Below are 19,352 nucleotides of genomic sequence, written 5' to 3' on the forward strand. Positions count from 1 at the left end.
AGCTACCGTATTGTGAAAATAGGTAGGACATTAAAAAAGTTTATATATAGGACGAGCAATGTTCACGTGATACCAATGTCTTTAAAAATAGCGTTTAAATGAATATGTGAAGATACATTTTAAATGTTACTTAACGTGTAATGAACGCAAAATTACGTGTTTTTACTTTAGTCTTGATTTACAATAAGATGTATTTGATAAGGTCACGTGCCACACAGGAAACGTATATTTTTTCAAATAAAACATTTGAATTTTTTGCACACATATTATTTTACGAACGTCGTTATATGATTGCTAAAGCCAAAAATTAAACTGCGTTATCGCTAAAAGTATGGGTAAGCAAACAGTTGACAGAATGATGGAGTAAATCAATAGCAAGAAATCATGTCTGGGTTTCGGAAAATACAAGGATCACAAGCCGTAAGCAAAGAAAAATAATGAAGGAGAAAATATAGTGTTTCGATAAAATAGGAAAGAAAGGCTTGACAACAGAATATAGAATCAAACCCCAACGTCGATGGAGTGATAGCAAATCTGAACAAAAGAAATATTTTGAAAAGCACTAGAGAGTTAGACCATATCTGTCGGATGGTAGGCGTCCTCTGCTTCATCGGCGAAACCAGCCTTGGAAACGTATTTTCATATTCTCAAATGAAGAAATAAAACTCATATCACGCAAGGAAATATGATACTTTCACATGTGTACACGATGGCGACCAGCACGTTTGCCTTCCTTAGTCTGTATGTCTAGATATCGCTTGTTTTAACTTAATCCGTCAGTTGTGAACATTTTGAACGGATATCAGTACAGTGTATATTGGCAACAAGCTCTTGAACTATGAAAGAGTTACGTGGCCGTAACCCACTCAACAGCCATAGTAACCGCGCACGAGAGGACAAGGAAATAGATAGAAAGTATAGTAAGTGTGTCTCTGCTGTTGAAACTGTTAATTGTTCCAAATAGGTATTGGCTTTCTGGAAATAAAATTTTAATAGAGTTTAACATTAAAAATACAGACAAGGATGATTCCGTGCACCTTAAGACAACCACAACAACCTGCAAGAAGAAATGGCCAGATGACCGTGCTTGGTTTGGATTGGTTAGGCTTCGTTTTTGATAAAACGTTCTGATGATGTTATACAAATGGAAAAACTGAAGTAAGAATGTCGGGCAAGGACAATGAATTGGCCAATCGTGTTGCAACGGATCCTAACATGACACACAAGGCTAAGAGCGAGTGTCGAAAGCTAGAAGTCTCCCAGATCATCTTTCCTAAGTTAGATTTGGAATATATGGAGACTTTGGCTTGCGGAACATACCGGCTGAGGCTTGCACCCGGATATATAGCTAAACATCAGACAGATGGTGGTGATTATGAGATCTGAGTGTACCAGCATGGTGATGGTGTCCTCAGAGGGCAAATACGATCCCGCCACAGGCCCCAAACCAAGTATAATTCGTGGATTCAGTTTATTCCACATGGATCAGACGATCCAGTCCAAGCATATCATTGTGTATGCCCTGTAGGAGAGAGAACGATGGCCATGTGTGCTCATGTAGCACCCATTCTTTATTATCTTGGATACTACGTACATTTGGCAAATGCCAAAGAGCTACAACCTTCTGTCAGAAATTTCAAAACTGCTTATGTTGAGCATGATTGGAAAAGACAATGATACGCACATTTTGATTTGTGACTTTCAGTATTTTTCCGGGAAGACTGAAAAGTTAACTTTTAGAGAAACTATAGAAAATAATACTCAGATACTTTGGTAAATTATGAATCGTATTAAACAACATACCCTGAAATTTTATTGGTTCAAATCAAAGAAATCTAGAGTTGAAAGCTTTCATATCATGTACATTCCTTATGCTTAGGTTATATTCAAACACCATGGACATTAGTTATCATTTCAGTTTACTTGGTTCACAAATTATTATTTTCCTACACAAGGCAGGATTTGGTTCTTAGAAAATTATACATATATTTTGAGGAATTGTCAAGTCTCTGTATCCATTAAAAGCTCTTTTGTGTACAAGAAACAGAATTTGCTTATTTCAAAACATCACAAAAGTTAGATGGTTTTACAATATCGAATCATGTAATTAACTCAACAAAATTAACTGACGATGTTTCTGATGACATAATAGAAGTAATAGATAATATATATATATATAAAGAATGGTTGATTGAAAATCCAATAGAAACACAGACCTCTAGATTTTGGCATTTTTGGAAAATAGACCATGATGCATTTTGACCATAAATTGACAATTTTACTGGTTTCTCGATTTTTTTCTGTAATTTTCACCATAGGCAGACAGTATAATGATCCAAATATTTTGTAAACAGTTTTGGTGTGCTAGAAACGGAAGTATGTAGTTCACTTCCGCAAGAAGTTGTCATATCATTACAGAATGCTAAAAACATTATGTTTCAAGTTCAAGATCGCTTAACTTTTTCTTATCTTTCAGTATTGTGATACATATTTGACATCACAATATAAAGATAAACATGCTAATTACAATACAGTATCAATTGATGCAAGATTTTATCTATTTGATAGTTTTTTGACCAAATACTGACCCTTGGTGTACGCTGGTGGTTCACTACATTAAGTGAGTTATAGCACAAGCCCCTGGGGCCTTTTGGATTTTTTAACTCATTTCCTAGTTTGTCTTTCAAGGTGCTACAAAATAGCACACAGTTGGGTTTAAATTTGGGTGCAATATCCTATTGTTCCTGTAAGAAGTCCTTTGACACTTTTTCGATCAATTTTTATTTTCCTCGGTTGCCTCTCATGTTTAAACAATTTGTGTCTCTTAACATCACTTCATCCTTATGGCAGTTGTTCTGTTGTCCTATTTCTTACTTCCTCAATTATACATATGTGACTAGCTGGAGTCATTAGCGTCAAGACGATGTAAACTTCATATCTTTATGACAAACATCAAAAAGACCTTTTCTGTGAGCGTATATTTGTCCACAAATCTCTCAACACATGTGAACTAAAACACGACATCAAATTCCATTTACTGTAAAATCGTGTATTTTTGTGGCGCTCAAATTTCGAAGTTTTCAAAACAGTATGCATACATTTTTGTTTGCACATTGTTTTCGTCATAAAGTCTTGCTCATGAAATCTGCTAGTACCAAAATCTATGTCAACTTGTATCTCTTTAACGTTTAGTGGGAATGTTAAGTCGCAAATTAAGTGTACCCATGAATTCAACTACAATAAATCCCTCACAAACATTAATGGTTTCACAGTAACACAGTTGTCATCATAGTTTAGAACATGATAACCAAAATGCCTTCATTATGGGTAAAGTTATTGCGCACTGAGAAAAAATCCACAAGGACATATACCCAGTAAATATGCCTGCAAATTGCACTTATTGTGTAGGGATTAAATATTGGTACAATTATATATACTCAACAAAAAAAGAAAGGCTAACATGTTTCCTTGGCGAATACCTGTAAATGAGTGAAAACAAAATGACGTTTGTGCAATATTAGAAAATGGTAATGTTTTACATTACAAAATCCAAGGGCGTTACCAAAATCATTCAAGCGTGAAAGTCTGTATTAGCGAAAGAGCTGCACGAGGTTTTCTGCGACTAACTTGTATCTTCGCTTGAATTTCATAAACATTCAAACTGACAACTGTTCCTTAGATCCTTAGGACTTAGAAATCACCGAATCTTGCTATCTATCAACTTTATCATTATGCCCCGGCTGTCACAAGTACAGAGAGAAAGGGCTGTAGGCATGATCCAGGCTGGGGAGTCTCGCCGTCGAGTTGCACGGCATTTTGGTTGCAGTGTTAAGACAATTTGCAAGTTGGTAAGTCGTTTAAATCAAACTGGGTCAACATCCGATCGTCCCCGAAGCGGCCGACCCCTTAAAACGACCGCCAGGGATGACCGTCGTATACGATTGATACACTTGCGCAATCGATTCGTAACTGCGGTAGAGACTACAAGGACATTGTTTGGGCGTCGTGTGTTTCCCCAAACAGTCCGCAACAGGTTGAGGGCCTACCAATTGAAAGCGCGGCATCCCTACACTGGACCCAATTTGTTGCGACGTCACCGTAATAATCGGCGTAACTGGACCTGTGTTCACCGTCGTTGGGCCTTACGACAATGGAACAATGTTCTGTTTTCAGATGAGTCCAGGTTTTGTCTGCAACACGGTGACGGAAGGCGCAGAGTGTGGAGGCGACGAGGGGAGCGTTTTGCGATCAGCTGCGTCGCAAAACGGGACCACTTTGGCGGCGGAAGTGTAATGGTTTGGGGTGGTATTTGTGAGGGGACTCGTACCAGGCTTGTTGTGTTAAATGACAATTTAACCGGCATTCGATATCGGGACGAAATTTTAAGACCAGTGGTTCTGCCATTCTTAAGACGCCATGGATGGCGTTGGTGCCATTTTCAACAGGATAACTCACCAGCGCACACCAGTCGCGTCAGCACAACTTTCTTGCAGCAGAATAACGTACAGGTGTTAGATTGGCCATCTAAATCACCTGATTTGTCACTGATTGAGCATGTCTGGGACGTTCTTGGGCGACATGTGAGAGAACGTCAAAATCAGCCGTCAAACTTGCAGGAGTTGGCCCAAGCCTTGATCGCTGAATGGAACAACATCTCTCCTCGAATTATCCGCCGGTTTACGAGTTCCATGCGACGACGCTGCAATGCTGTTTACTTCGCAAACAGTGGCCATACCCGTTACTAATGGTGTTACCTCTGAAATTGACCCCAACGTCCTTTACAGTCGAATAAAATCAACTGAACGCAAAGTTTTATAATGAACCATGCCTGTGACTGCAGTTTTATCAGAATTGATCAATTACTTTATTCGTACATGATTGGTAAGGATTTATGAAGGGGTTAATAAATTAATCATAGAATAAAGTAGCGTTACCTTTCTTTTTTTGTTTAGTATATTGCACCTTTGTCAATATATTTCATAAGATGGGACATTTTGCTTCACACAAAGGTGATATGTCTATGTAGCCCCTGGAAAATGAATTGGTATCATGCTGTTTCCTCCAAAAGTTATGTACATGTATATAATCAGTAGGTACATATGTAAAATAATTAAGATGATTTCCCACTGAAATTTTCTTTTTTAATCGTAAAGAAAATGAAATAATGAATAAATCAACACGCTTTGTTTTGAAAGCAAGCTTATTTTGATTTCATGATTTTTCAATAAAATATATACATGTACATGTAATATGATATCTAAATAATTGATAAACATTGATTTTGTTAAGTATGCTAACTACATTTGGGCACAAGGGCTTGGCATGGATACCCTATACCAAGTCCAACACTTATGCTGTAGGGGTTGGCAATCTGAACCAAGCCCCTGTGTGTTATAAAGTTTTAACACTTCTTTATTTTTTTTTAAATGGAACATGAGGTATTTCAACAATATACAATTCCAAAAAGTTTAATACTACCATTATATTAAACCTTGATTAGTATTGAAAGGTGATTGTTATAATCAAGAAATTAAAAAACCAAAATTTATAAACAATTTAAAAAGTCTCAAAGACAAAATTGGACCTAAACAGGCAGACATAGAGTCAAATGTTCCAGGACTTTTTCAGTGGAAAATATTTATCTTAAAGTTGTAAACAAATATAAATATTGTAATACAGGCTTAAATACTCTAATAAACAATATGAAATAATCCATAAAACCATATTTTTACATTCAGATTTGAATTTTTATCAATCTATTTTATCTATTTTAAAGGTTGTGATTAAGCTATCATTAATTTGAGAGAAGTCCATTTTTTGTAGCACTCCACATGTGTATAATGTATGTACTAATTAAATAATACTGAATAATATCGGTTTTTTTTTTCGTAAGGTTAATGTAAAAACATTTTGCTGTTCAAACTGAACTGTAAAAATTTAAGACAAACAATATTACACAAACATCATATATATAAGCCACTGGGAACAACATATCAAACTTTTATAAGCTGAGTAGTGATAGACTTATTGCATACAGCAGGGCCAAGAAAAAACTTCGCTTAGTACGGTTTTTTTTCTTCAGATAAATACTGTATGACATCATTTTCAGACTCAGCAGCAGATTTAACTCAAAAAAGATTAATATTTCATAGCTTACCAAAACGTATGGGTGGGCTTATTCCAGAAACATTTGTAACTATTGTCAGACACATTTGCTGATTTCACAAAATGTTTTTCATACTACCGATCAGCAAGGCGAGATATTTGACTATCGCTGAATAAATACCGCACAGAGGTGCAGGTAAAGATATATTTGTCTTGATGAGTACTTGAGTATTTGGTGCATCAGAGCTCATATTACTTAATCACAACCATCATTTATACAACACACACTTAATACACAACAATTGATATGTAAATTTCTTTTTTCACTTATTGTTGAAATATCTTATCCAAATTAGTTAATTACATATATATTTTACAAGTAACAAAAACAACAACATATATCAAAACAAAATCCTTAAATGCAATATTCTTCTAAATATGGGCAATTTTAGGCATAACGCAAACACTTGAATGACAGAATTCCAGAATGCTGTTATTTTCATTGCTTTTGATAATAATGTGAACAAATTGGAACTGCTTTCTTGGTAATCGTTGTACAATTAGACATTACCTACATGAAAACTAGCTAATACATACTCTTTGGTTTTCACGGATCATAAAATTAAAAATTGAAACATTAATGCCCTTGCTATTTGTAATAAATTATTCTATTTCTACAATATCTAAAAACCATTCTAACAAGATGTGCTAATGAAACACTATGCACCTGCTTGAAACAAAATTCTGAAGTGGAACATTAAAACTGTACTGTGTAAGGCATGTGCTAATTGCATGCACACTTTGTGAAATACTTACATCTTCATTGTGATAATGATTGTCAGTTTTAGTTAATTTGACCCACTGTGGTAAATGACAGAGATAGTTATACATAAATATTTACCAGTGTGTGCCATAACTACACTACATTCTTAGGAAATCAGTTGTGTGTTGATAACCAGCTCACAAACAAAGAAAACAAATGTAGATTGTCTTCACATATATATGTACAATTGCAACATAGTGAAAATTGAAAATGATAAATATGATAGATTTAACAGCTTTTTTTGAGCCCATGAAAGCCAACTAAAAGCAGTTAAATGCTTATAAGTAAAGTTTATTTACAAACAAGCAGTTTTCATGAGTAAAATAAAATTAATTTTAATGTTTGAAATATAGCTTCCAGATAAAATGTATTCCAATCTGGAATTGAATTAATATATCGAAACCTTTAATACTCTTTATTTTCAGCATGGCCAGGCATAACAAATGAAAAAAATACACTCATGCACGAAAACCTCATATCCTACAAAGTGAGTGAAAATAAAAGGTATTTTATTGTAAAAAAATATTCTTAATTTTTTCAACATTGAAAAAAAAAACCAGATTTATGGCTTTGAATTTTAAAAAGATGATGACATTCCTTTTCATATGTATAATTAGAAAAAGGTATATTTGGTTAGTATTATTATGACTGTTAAGAAATTCTAAGTTGAAAATGTAGAAAAATTTGACATGTATATTAATATGTATAATACTATGTTACAAAAAAAACTTCCATTTGCACTCAAAGAGGACCCATCCCTAATAAGAAGAGATAAAGAAAAAAACAACTATAAAAAAAAAACCCAAAATACATTTATCTGCATACAGTAAAATTCTTGAACATTATATTATGCTATGATGGATAAATGCTATGTAGATATTTGTGGGAAATACAAAGATAGAAAATAAAATCATATTTGGAAGTAGTAATGTATATAACTGGTGGGTCATTCTGGTTAAATCTTGGCTAAAAATATGATTATGAAAATGGCACGAGATTTCCAGTTCACCATAACAAAATATAGGAAAACCTGGCTTCTGATTAATTGCTGTCATTACAAGCTGATTTTCAAATTATGATATCTTACACAAGCAGAGTATATTTCAGAGAACATCTTTGCTATTACCAAACTTTGTACAATCAGGTCACTACATCTAATATCATAAATGTATGTTAGTGCCCTTTCTTCACATTTTCTGTCTAAACTTAAATATATCTCAAAATGCCTCTAAGACACTGCAGTATCTGGTCAAATGGTGTTACATCAATGTCCTTCCTAGCAAATCACAAAATCTCCAAAACATATCAGCACTGAACTGCCTTTTATGGCATTTATAATTACTATAAATGAAATAGCCTCACCAGTAAACACAGCATAAAGTGTACTAGTGTATTCAAGTGACCATAAAACATCAAATTAGTTCCAACAGCATCAGTACCTCCTGTAAAAGAAAAAAAAACAGTTCTTCAATAAACATTTGATGACAGTTTGGAGGAAATCTGTGGAAATTACTCAACTTTGGCTTGGTTTATCTCCCCTTGATCAGCAAAGGTCATGTTGAGGTGGGATCTCCATTTAGTGGCTGGTGACTTCATCACTGACCAGCCTAAGGGGGCCCATCACATAACGTCCAGAGCAATTATAATTAAAAAAAATGTCTTGCTCAAGGACACAGCTACGACAACTAATTCAAAGCATGTTGATTGTTGTTGGTAACATTGGAAGAAAACACAAAATACAACCATTAATCTAGATAAACAATAACAACTTCATTGTGTTGCAGCATGGATCCTGGACTAAATTTTACAAATCCCAAAAGTAGATTGATATGAAATACAACCTTTGATATGTTAAACCTAATTTTTGAAAATCTTGAAATTTGTCACTAAAATCGACTATTTTTCGTTAAATTTAAAAAATTATTCCCTGGTAAAGTATAAGGAAAAGAATCAAGGACAAGGAAAGATATAGCACTTTTCTTGCTATAATACATATATACAAGCTACACACTTTACACTTCACAAAATTATATTAAAAATCAACTAAATGAAATGAGGGGATTTTCAGCAAACCTTAAGCAGTGGCGAATCCTCAAATCGGAGATTTTCTATCATGTTAAAATGGTCCAAACCTTCAATCTTCAAAAATCGTGTTGACAATCCACGAGTATCTAATGCCTGAAATAATTAAAACTAGTATGAGTGGTGGTAACTTTAAACGGGTACTGTATTTTGGAATATTTTCTTCAGGATGGTCATTTGTCTGATGAAGGTAACAGTGTAGCTATTGAAACATCATACTTAAATCTTCTAGTGTTGTGTTATAATAACTTTAGATTGTACATTTGTCAACAAGCTGGTATAAATATTTTATAGAGAGTAATTTTGAATTTGTTTTTTCAACAAATTTATTCCGATTTAGGGTGCTATTTTCAACTTTTTTTAGAATTTAGTTAATGTTAATTTACCATCCATATATGGTAATCCTATTTTCATGTTCTGTGGAACAAAAGAAGTATTTTACAATGTAACTTTGATGGTAACTCACAGAACAAGTATAGAACACTGTAAAAACAAGTATATAACAATGTAACTTTGGTGATAACTCACAGAACGACTATATAACAATGTAACTTTGATGGTCACTTAATGGTGTTTTGAGCTGTAATGTTTGTGTTCAGATATTTACTGGCAAGTATTGTAGTGCAAGCATGGTTGATTTCAAATTCAAGGCTGTTGTGAAACTGGCATCAATTAAGATTCAAAATTGGCTGCCATTGTGGACAACTATATGTTTAAACACAACACAATTTTACAAGATCAAATTTTTGATAGGTAAATCCATATCATACTGTCACAAGTATTTGAATTTTACATTCTACACTTTGAAATATGCTCCATTAATTGAATGAGTCATTTTTAGACTGGTGTAATATCCACAAACCTTTTCAAATTGTTCACTCTGTTTGATAAATGATGGGGAGTCATATTCTCCAACTGCAATGAGTATGTTTCTATGGCGACTAAGATGTGCTATGGCTTCCACATGTTTACAAGGACTATTGTTCCAGGCAGACTCACTGAAATATTAAATTTTCCCTGACATATGAACTCAGTACTAGTTGTATGTCTAATACCAGTCCAGTATTTGAGTGACTGTTCTTTATCAACAATCAAAATAAGATAGGTATATCAAAGTTAGCACTTCGTATGACATTTCCTTTGTTTTGGGTTTTTTTTTTTTATTTTGTTTGAAAAAAAATTCATACGACACAATATTCCCAGATTTAATTTGTGTACTGTTACCATTCTTGTTTTTTAATCATCATTACCAAATATTGAGAAACCAAGAAAGAAATTCTAACTGATATAAAAAATACTGAATCAAAGATCATTTAGTGAGGTTTTAACCTCCCAAATCCTCCAAACGTTCTCACACAGCTCGGTCAATAATTGACAACAGGTTTCTGAATGGTGCATTCATGACTGCTCACTTACCTTGTCATTTTCAAGGGATCGTTGACATAAGTGTAGACAATTGGACGAAGATCAAACACACCTGATACAAGGATGGCTCCTGTAGGAAGACAATAATTAAAGATAGGTTTAATTGATTTAAGGATACATGTCTCCTTATTACAGTATTTATCTCCTATTTTGAAGAGTTCCACATAAATAGCACATCTATACAAAAACTTAATGAATCAGAGATTGATGTTTATGTTGATAGCAATCTAAATTGAACTTATGAATGAGATCACAATGGTTAATTTGGATGATCAGAAATTGCCCTATATACAGTGTTAAGTTACATATTTTAAGGGGAGACAAATCTTTGCAAAGACCACAGGTTTAATGCATCAATGACATGAAGCATATGACCTTTCCTCATGAAATATCTTTAAAAATGCAACCAATAATAGATTTACAATGGAACTTATTTCTTAGAAAACAACAATTCAGAGACATTGGAATATGTAATTATGGACGAAAATTTTTAAATTCAATGTATATCTCTAGAATATATTTCAATTTTGCAAAAAAAAAAAAAAATTAATGAATTGCAAAAATTTCTTGATGACCTTTATTAGATACACTTTTAAATTCAGTTTGTTGGAAATCTTAATTTTTTGCATATTGCAGGTCTAAGTTCATGATATTCTTTCATAAATTGGATTTTGTAAGAAATGTTATCAAAGTGATAATGATGACAGAGAGACAGAAACATATAAATCAAATAAAGTTTTGATGTTGTGTACCTTTAACGATATCACTGATCAGATTACACTCCGTCATCCAATCGACACTGAGCATCATGGCCGCTAGATGGGCTCCTGCGGAGTGACCACTAATATACACACCTCTGTACAAGAAGAAAATTAGGTTATTTCCTTAATTAACGTAGTATTGATTTTATTACATAATTCATATTTTGAAAACAAAAAACAAAGAAAAAAAAAAAGCAAAAACAAACAAAAAAACTAAATTTCTTGGAGGCAAAAATGGCCAAAAGGTACATTGTAACTTTTTAACAGAGAATACCTTGAACCACGCTGAACTGCCCACTTGATAACATAGGTCACAGCATTCTTAACCTGAGTCACAATTTCATCCATATTTGCTGAAATCATTTAAGTAGACACAAGTGATTTTTAATCTATGATAAAATCTAGAAAAGACGTCAATTTTATTACAATACCTATACCAATACCAATCTGAATGTCACAAAGTTTGGTATACCTCTCATTCTGTGTGCATGATTATCTCCCCTGTCTGTTACAAAAATCATACATTCCCTTTCAATGTTCAGTTTATTCATGTTTTATTTTACCTGCTTAAATCTGAATGCATAATTCTCTCCCCTTTCTTCCCTTTCTATATATTATCTCTCCTTCCTGTATATATTGTGTCCTTATTTCAATATATTTTAAATCCAATATTTTTTCCACGATTAGTTGATTGGACTTTGATGTACACATACCATCAGGGGCATACTCGTACCCCACAGGTATAACAATAGCACCAGCCTTTACCACAGTAGTGGCCATGAAACTAGACTTCTCTCTCCTGCAAAATCAATCAAACTGTAGATCAAACATTGGAATCAAACTAAAAATAAATGTGAATAATTTCTTTAACTTCCAATTACTAGTCCAAACTAATCTGTAGTTCAATTATGAAAAGTCAAAATAAATAGTCTTAACTAAAGTACATTTGACCTTTGACACTTTGCTGATTAATATTTTTTTATCGTGACATTGAACATTAATGCAGCATGATTTTTTAAATATTGATTTTGTCTAAGTCCTCTGATTGTATTACAGAGTCATAAGTTAAAGTGTTGAAAGTGTTAAATTAAGTTTGACCTTTGAATGTTGACCTTGGCCTTAAGCTCTTTTTATAGCTATATATAGATTTAACTTCAATGATGTTCATTGTTGAGGTCATTATATATTGCTACAATTCATGCAAAAAGAAAGCAAAGAAAATACAAAGGCAGTAATTATTGGATGGTATATAATTTTAATGAAATACAAAAAAACTTTAATAACTCACTCTAGAAATTGCCAGTATCCTCCATGAATATAAATAAAAACTGGAGCATCTACAATTATCAAACCAAAAGAATACACCAAAACACTGCAAACTGTTTCAGAAGACTACATGACTATGATTGAAGCAAAAATATCTGAAATTTACAAAAATTGCTCCATCTGATAAAATAAAGCTACCAGTAATAGCTTTCAGACAGTTGATTTCTCTCACAATGATAAGAGGAAACTAGAAAAACATTTACAATTTTTCGCAAAATTAGAATATCAAAATATATATTACAAAAGTTATCCTAATTGAAATATGACGAATACCTGTTTATGCATTTCTGTCTGACTTGTTGATAACAGGAAATGTTAAGAAGGGAGACAACTGTGTGTACATAATGATATTTTACCTGGTGGTAGAGATTTTGCCCCAAATATATCTAACTTTTGTTTGGGTTTTGTGCCATAGGGAATGTCTAATTCACAATCCACATCTCGTTTTGCATGTTCACTTTCTGTGAAATAGGAAAAAACAACCACAACTCAATTTTAACTGACAATAAACCTGATATGTACTTATCAACACAATATTGCTTAAAATCAAATCAAATCAATTTATAGCGTTTTTGTTTACAATTTATAATCTTATTTTAATAGCAATAAACAAGAAATCCAAGAGAGATCCTAATGCCCTCCATTGTTTCCTTTTTCTGTAAATTTTCCAAGAGAGTCCTTACAACAAAGATAGTAACATGCACACAAAACTTTGGACATTAAAAAAAATTATTGAAAAGCAACTTTTAATTGTAATAATTAAGCATTTCTTTCTACACAGAAATAATCCTTGTCAAACCTTTTCAATATACTTTTCCCTTAAATTGATTACTATTTTGAGATCAGCTTGTTTCTAAAATTGTTTTACTTTCAAGATACTTTTCCCTCCAAAGAATACAAAGCTTTTGAAACTGAATTCTTTCTACTTCCTTTTATAGAATTTCCCTACCTCTTATGTCTATATACATGTATGCTTGTATAGAAAGACTAACACTTCACCTATAGTAAAAACAAAATGTTTAACGGTTTACCTATTCCGATGACTTGGGCATGATCAGCAATGATGACATCAGCTCCCATCCGCTTCGACCATCTAGATGGTGAGTACTGATAGTCCAATTCCTGATGCAGAAAAAAAGGGAAAAAATATCCTAAAAAATTATGGAAAACAATGCAAATAATGGTTGGATATATTCGTCAATACTATAATGTCAAGGTTTGTCTTAGGTATTCTGATGAGGTTTGAACATTTAAATAAACATGTTTTATATTATATTCATACAAGATAGTATATTAAAGAAAATAAGTACTTTCTATCAATATGATAAAGTAACAGTATGTATGGGTTTGTTTGTAAAAATTTCATCAAACATCTTTCATGTATTTTATTATTCTAATCATGTGATCAGACATAAATTTCTGTTGTAAGTTTTATTTGTTTTCTTGCATTTAGATATTAATTAATCCAATTCCAATAATCCAAAGGAATGAATATTCACTTTAATTTTGACAAGGAGCTGAAAGAAAAATTACTGAGTATCCTTGATTTCTACTTTGTGACAAGAGATCACTAAAATGACTTACCTCACTTGGTGTCTTCTGGTAAGTATTATCCCAATCCATTGATGGCCTGGGGTCAACGATCCAACTAGCTAGCTGAAACAAAAAGACGAAAAATAATATAACTGAACAATGTCAATCTTGTTTGTATCAGAGACATCGAATTAGCATTTTGCTGACACACCATCAATGAATGGAAGCCTATTTTTATCAGCTAGGGAATATTCAAAGCAGGTTGATTAGATAAGTGTCTTATACCTACACCCTGTATTTTGAGCCATACACAAGCCATGAAGAACAATATTTGTAACAAAACATATCCACGTGATTATGACCTACATGTTTTGTTATGAACGTGCCTCATAAACTTAGCTGACCCATGATCAGAACTCTTCTTGGTAAGGGAGGCAAAAATTCATACCAAACATTCGATATCACAATCAGACCTCTGTTCAGTACATACAATATGTAAAGTGGAAGGATGCAGTGGCAGCTTGCCATGTAGCTGCATCTGATTCTCAGTGTGGAATAAATAAAGCGTGTTAACTTCCAACACTTTCGCTTACAAAGTACTAGAAAATGTAAGCAACCAAAACATACATTGTTTTACACACTGATTGTAATTATAAATGAAACTCTCTTACAAGCACGTGTTGTTGTAACCATGGGTGACTACTTTCACTTTCACTTGAGAAATAAAGCTGGGATTCTCTGTCACTGTGTACTTTCGTATTGTCACTTTCCATTTTCTGTCAAAGTATTTGTAAATCCCATATCACCTTCTCAAACAATATTTGCGCAGAATAAATTATTTTTCGTAAAATGTTTCGATATAAATGTACCTATTAGTCTCACCACAACAAAAAATACTCAAGATTACCAATAGAAACACAACATATAGCCACATTTTCGAACTATCATGGCGTCAAATTTGAACACCCCAGCAGATTTCCTCACACGGAAAGGAACAGGTACGTGGTGTTTCGGAAAAAATAGGATTAAGAGTGTATTTTTGTTATTTATATGGATTTGTTTACATATAAGTATATCACAACAGCATTTTATTTCGCGTGCATCAGTTTCCATTTTTTAGAAAATGATAAATTCATGCCAGGACATGTCATGCTCAGATGCTCTCTTACGTACATGTATTTCTTAGTGAAAATAGCATATACTACACCAACTAAGACCTACACATTCTTAATCTAAAATACTTTATTATCATTTGTAAATAATAAATACTAGTCTATTTGACATTTTCCTTCATTTCATTCGACGGATTGACCTCAGCCTAACCATTTCGATCCCGCAGAGTACGTTGAGTAGCTCACAGAACTGAGCATTTTACCAATGTAAACAATAAACATGTACTTGAAGCAAATGCTTTCAAAATGAAGACACCATGAAAAAGGTTTTTTTATTCATTTTCTCAGGTAATTAGGAACACTTCTCAACATGTGCACCACATGGACATTTTTTATTTGTACCCAGTGACAAATGTAAATTAAAGTCTAATAACAGAAAATTTCACTCTCACTTCAAGGACTGTATTAGTAATATGCAGGATATGAATTTTACAGAATGTTGGATTTACATGAGGCTATTATTGTGAGTCTCAAAAACGTCTGAACCTCCGAAGGATGAGATGACTAGCCTTCCTATGATGTTATGGTTCATTGATCTTGAGATTAACATCATTTGAACTTGGCTGAGTATCTTCTTGCTTTGCAAATTAAAAACTGAAAAAAGAAGGATGCCAACATCGGTACATGTGTAGGTTATAACTACATTTACATTTAGGTAATAGAACTACATGTACATATAGGTAATAGGACTACATGTACATTTAGGTAATAGAACTACATGTACATATAGGTAATAGGACTACATGTACATTTAGGTAATAGAACTACATGTACTTATAGGTAATAGGACTACATGTACATATAGGTAATAGAACTACATAAACATATACATAAACATATAGGTAATAAGAGATTCAAAAACATAAAACCAGCTTTAAACTGTTAGTTGGATGGTTCAACTTTATCATGAAGATTCCTTAAGTACTAATTCTTTTAACATTTTTTGAGCTTTAGGAGAATTCTTGTTTATGGGATGTTGGATACACTCACTTCCCTATGTGTCCAAATACACATTTTGACATAGCTTGATAAGCATCATGATGACGTTGGAATTAATTTCACCTCTTTGGAATATTAGTATGTTTATTATTGGATTATTGTTACAGCATGAAATATGTTACTGTTATTTTGAATCTAATTTATTAAATTAATTGAAACATACTGTTATCATTGTTTTGGGATGCATATGGGTCTTGGCATAAAGACAGCTCAAAAGCAAGATTCAGTCACAGATTGAATAGATCGGTCAGAGTTCCAAGGTTGAAAAACTCAAGAACAAATAAACAGCTATTTGTACATACATGTACCGTAAAAACCCACGTAATGTCCGCATCTGTGTAATGTCCGCACCCCTTTTTTGACACAAAAATCTGGGGAAAAAACCCACCTTCCATGTAATGTCCGCGGGTAAAAAATGCAAATTGAAGCTGCCGATTTCATTTCACGTACGCTAATGTCGTAATGGCCGAGAGCATGTCGCATTGTGTATAACTTACAGGTACCATTCAAGAATTCACTTAATTGTTTATAACAACAGTTATTCTCCATAAAGGTACAGTAAGCTTACCAGTATGACAAGTACTCATTTCGATAATTGGTGTTTTGATAAGGGTTATCCCAGCAGAGTTATAAACAGCTTGGGTCGTCTCCTCACCTCGAGTGTGAGTGAGTGACAGCGTGTGATTAGCCAATTAACGATAACTATACAGTAACACCATCTACTGACACACCATCAGACGACGAGAACGCCATTTATTAGGAAGACAACTTCAACGCCGAGGAGTTTTCCACAGTTGGGGTTTCGAGAAATATTAAACCGGCCTGCTATGTATTAAGTGATAAACGAGCATAATCAATAAAACGTCTGATTATTTATTTTATGTAATATTCTTGTACATGTTATTTATTGTTATTTTGTAAATAAAATGTAGAATGAAAATGTTGTGTTTGTATATGCTCATGGGTATGGTTTTTCAATGGGGAAAGGGGAATAACTCTAACTTTATTCATGTGACAAAGTCAAACAAAATGGCTTCCTATTACGAAGGACGACAACGAACCTGTAACGAGAAATTGGAAGGAATTAACCATGGAAACTATAATAAATAATCATAAATAATCATGTTTGGTTGAGGAAACATCATAGAAAAAACCATAGAACGATAATATCAGGTATGCTTGGCTTTTAAGAACACAATTCAAGGAGATATGATATGAATTGTCGGAAGGAAAAAAGTGTCATTTCCTCTATATCTCTGAACAAATCCACAGATTGATTTTCGGTGTACATACATACGGTATGTATATTACTCACAACTGAAACTAAGGTATAAAAACTGTGTGTAGTTTAAATCATGGTTACATTCAGAAATGCTGCAATATTATATAGATACATTTTCAACTGATAGCAAATTATGAAAGATTGTCACTAAAAGTACCTGTTGGTTTTTCCATACTATGAAAATTATTAATACTTAAATATGTTGTAACTTCCTTGGCATCTGGTGCCCAGGATATTAATAAAAATTGTGTGAATTTATATTTTTTACCTCTGATAGATGGTCATGTAGTATATCTATTAAAAAGACGACAAAAGAAAAAGTAGAAATTTGTCATAGGTCATGCAAACTCATAGCATGCTCACCATAGGCACATCCGATCAATACGCACACATGTAAACACAATATAGGAAATGAAGATCAGCCACAATAATGATAATATTTATCCAGGTAAATTACATAGCAGTCACAAATTACAAAATACAAAAACATCACAGATTATTTTTGATCTACCGGGGTATAAATGATGGTACATTAAGAGCACTTAGATATCACATGTGGCTTATTTCCAGCAAGACTAACGATAATGAAATTTTTTATGAAATATAAGTCAAATTACATACAGCAGGGTGTCACAAGTCATAATACTGCTGCATTATAAAACAGTAAAACCATCCTAGATATTCCAGGAGTTATGATCACTTTCGCTCTCTGCATCCCTGGCACATGTCATGGTAAAATTAATGGTTACATGTGCGACACCTTGTGGACAGGACGAAAAGACGAATCTCAAGGTCACATAATGGTATATTGTAATAGCTTTGAAGTTGGGTATTGCTTCTTTGTAATCTTTAAAATGAGCATATTAGACTGTGATTGGTCAGGTTTGTTTTCCTGGAACCAATAAAATTACTTTGCTTGTGCCTTCGATTTTGCCATGACATGATCCAGGAGTGCAGGGAGTGAAAGTATTCACAACCCAGGGAATCGAGAATGCAGTAAAACTGATAGATGTTGATAATGTATATTGTGAATGGAACCTTTAAAGTTTAAACATGTAGGTACACATATGTTAATAGATTCAGTTTGTTCCTGGCAATTCTCTTTTCTCTTTTTAGGTCATCTGACCTGTAAGGTCAGGATGGTCTATAGCCATCATGTTTTGTTAGTCATCTTGTGCCATGCGTAAACTTTCCATTCAAATGACTTTTTATCAATAACCAAAAGGCCCACAGCTCTAATATTGGGCATGTAGCATGATGGGATGAAGGACTACCAAGTTTGTTAATATGAATGACATTGACCCACTTTGTCAAGATGTCAAAATCTTTGAAGGACTTCTTCTCAATGACCTAAAGGCTCAGAGTGCTGATAATCAACCCATAGCATGCTGGAATCCATGGTAACCAATTTTGTTCATGTAATTAACATTTTCTCATTTTAAAGGTCACAGGGGTCAAATGTGTTAAAATCTTCAAATTACTTCATCTCAATAACAAAAAGATCCAGGATGTTGATATTGGTTCTTTGCTATAAGGGGATGAAGGGCTACCAATTTGAGTTGAGATCTTGAAGTTTATTTTCAACAATCAAGAGATCCAGAGTAATGGCATGTGTGTAGTAGCATGTGAAAGAATATGATTTCAGTTTTGTAGAAAATGCTTTTATGTTCCAATAATTTCTTCATTGTAAACTGTAGAGTAGTTGAGCAATTTATTCTTCATATTTCGTCTTAATTTTAATTATCATTTTTATTTATTTATTTATTTTTTTTGTATATTGACGGGAATATTTACCTCAGTACTGATAGTAGCTTATTATTGGAAATAAAAGTTATTATACAACT

The 19,352-nt window shown here is 33.2% G+C and overlaps 1 protein-coding gene across 1 annotated transcript; it reads right to left on the bottom strand.

Moving 5' to 3' along the window:
• Nucleotides 1-8,340: 8,340 nt before the first annotated feature.
• Nucleotides 8,341-14,828, bottom strand: LOC132560495 (kynurenine formamidase-like). The gene is made up of 12 exons (XM_060225160.1): nucleotides 14,727-14,828; nucleotides 14,107-14,178; nucleotides 13,554-13,644; nucleotides 12,879-12,983; nucleotides 12,485-12,533; nucleotides 11,910-11,995; nucleotides 11,471-11,549; nucleotides 11,188-11,291; nucleotides 10,427-10,505; nucleotides 9,873-10,008; nucleotides 9,002-9,106; nucleotides 8,341-8,370 (listed from the first exon to the last, which is right to left on the bottom strand). Exons 1-12 carry the CDS (start codon nucleotides 14,826-14,828, stop codon nucleotides 8,341-8,343), a joined length of 1,038 nt encoding a protein of 345 aa, XP_060081143.1.
• Nucleotides 14,829-19,352: the final 4,524 nt, after the last annotated feature.

This window comes from Ylistrum balloti, unplaced genomic scaffold (genome assembly GCF_031769215.1).
Source record: "Ylistrum balloti isolate Yb309-2 unplaced genomic scaffold, AGI_CSIRO_Ybal_v1 Utg371070, whole genome shotgun sequence".
Taxonomy (NCBI): Eukaryota; Metazoa; Mollusca; class Bivalvia; order Pectinida; family Pectinidae; genus Ylistrum; species Ylistrum balloti.

Coding starts and splice junctions, on each gene's coding strand:
- LOC132560495 (XM_060225160.1), bottom strand. CDS start 14,828: ATGGAAAGTGACAATACGAAAGTACACAGTGACAGAGAATCCCAGCTT. Junction 14,179..14,726: donor GGTTACAACAACACGTGCTT/GTAAGAGAGTTT, acceptor TTTTTGTTTCAG/CTAGCTAGTTGGATCGTTGA. Junction 10,009..10,426: donor GATCCCTTGAAAATGACAAG/GTAAGTGAGCAG, acceptor TTAATATTTCAG/TGAGTCTGCCTGGAACAATA.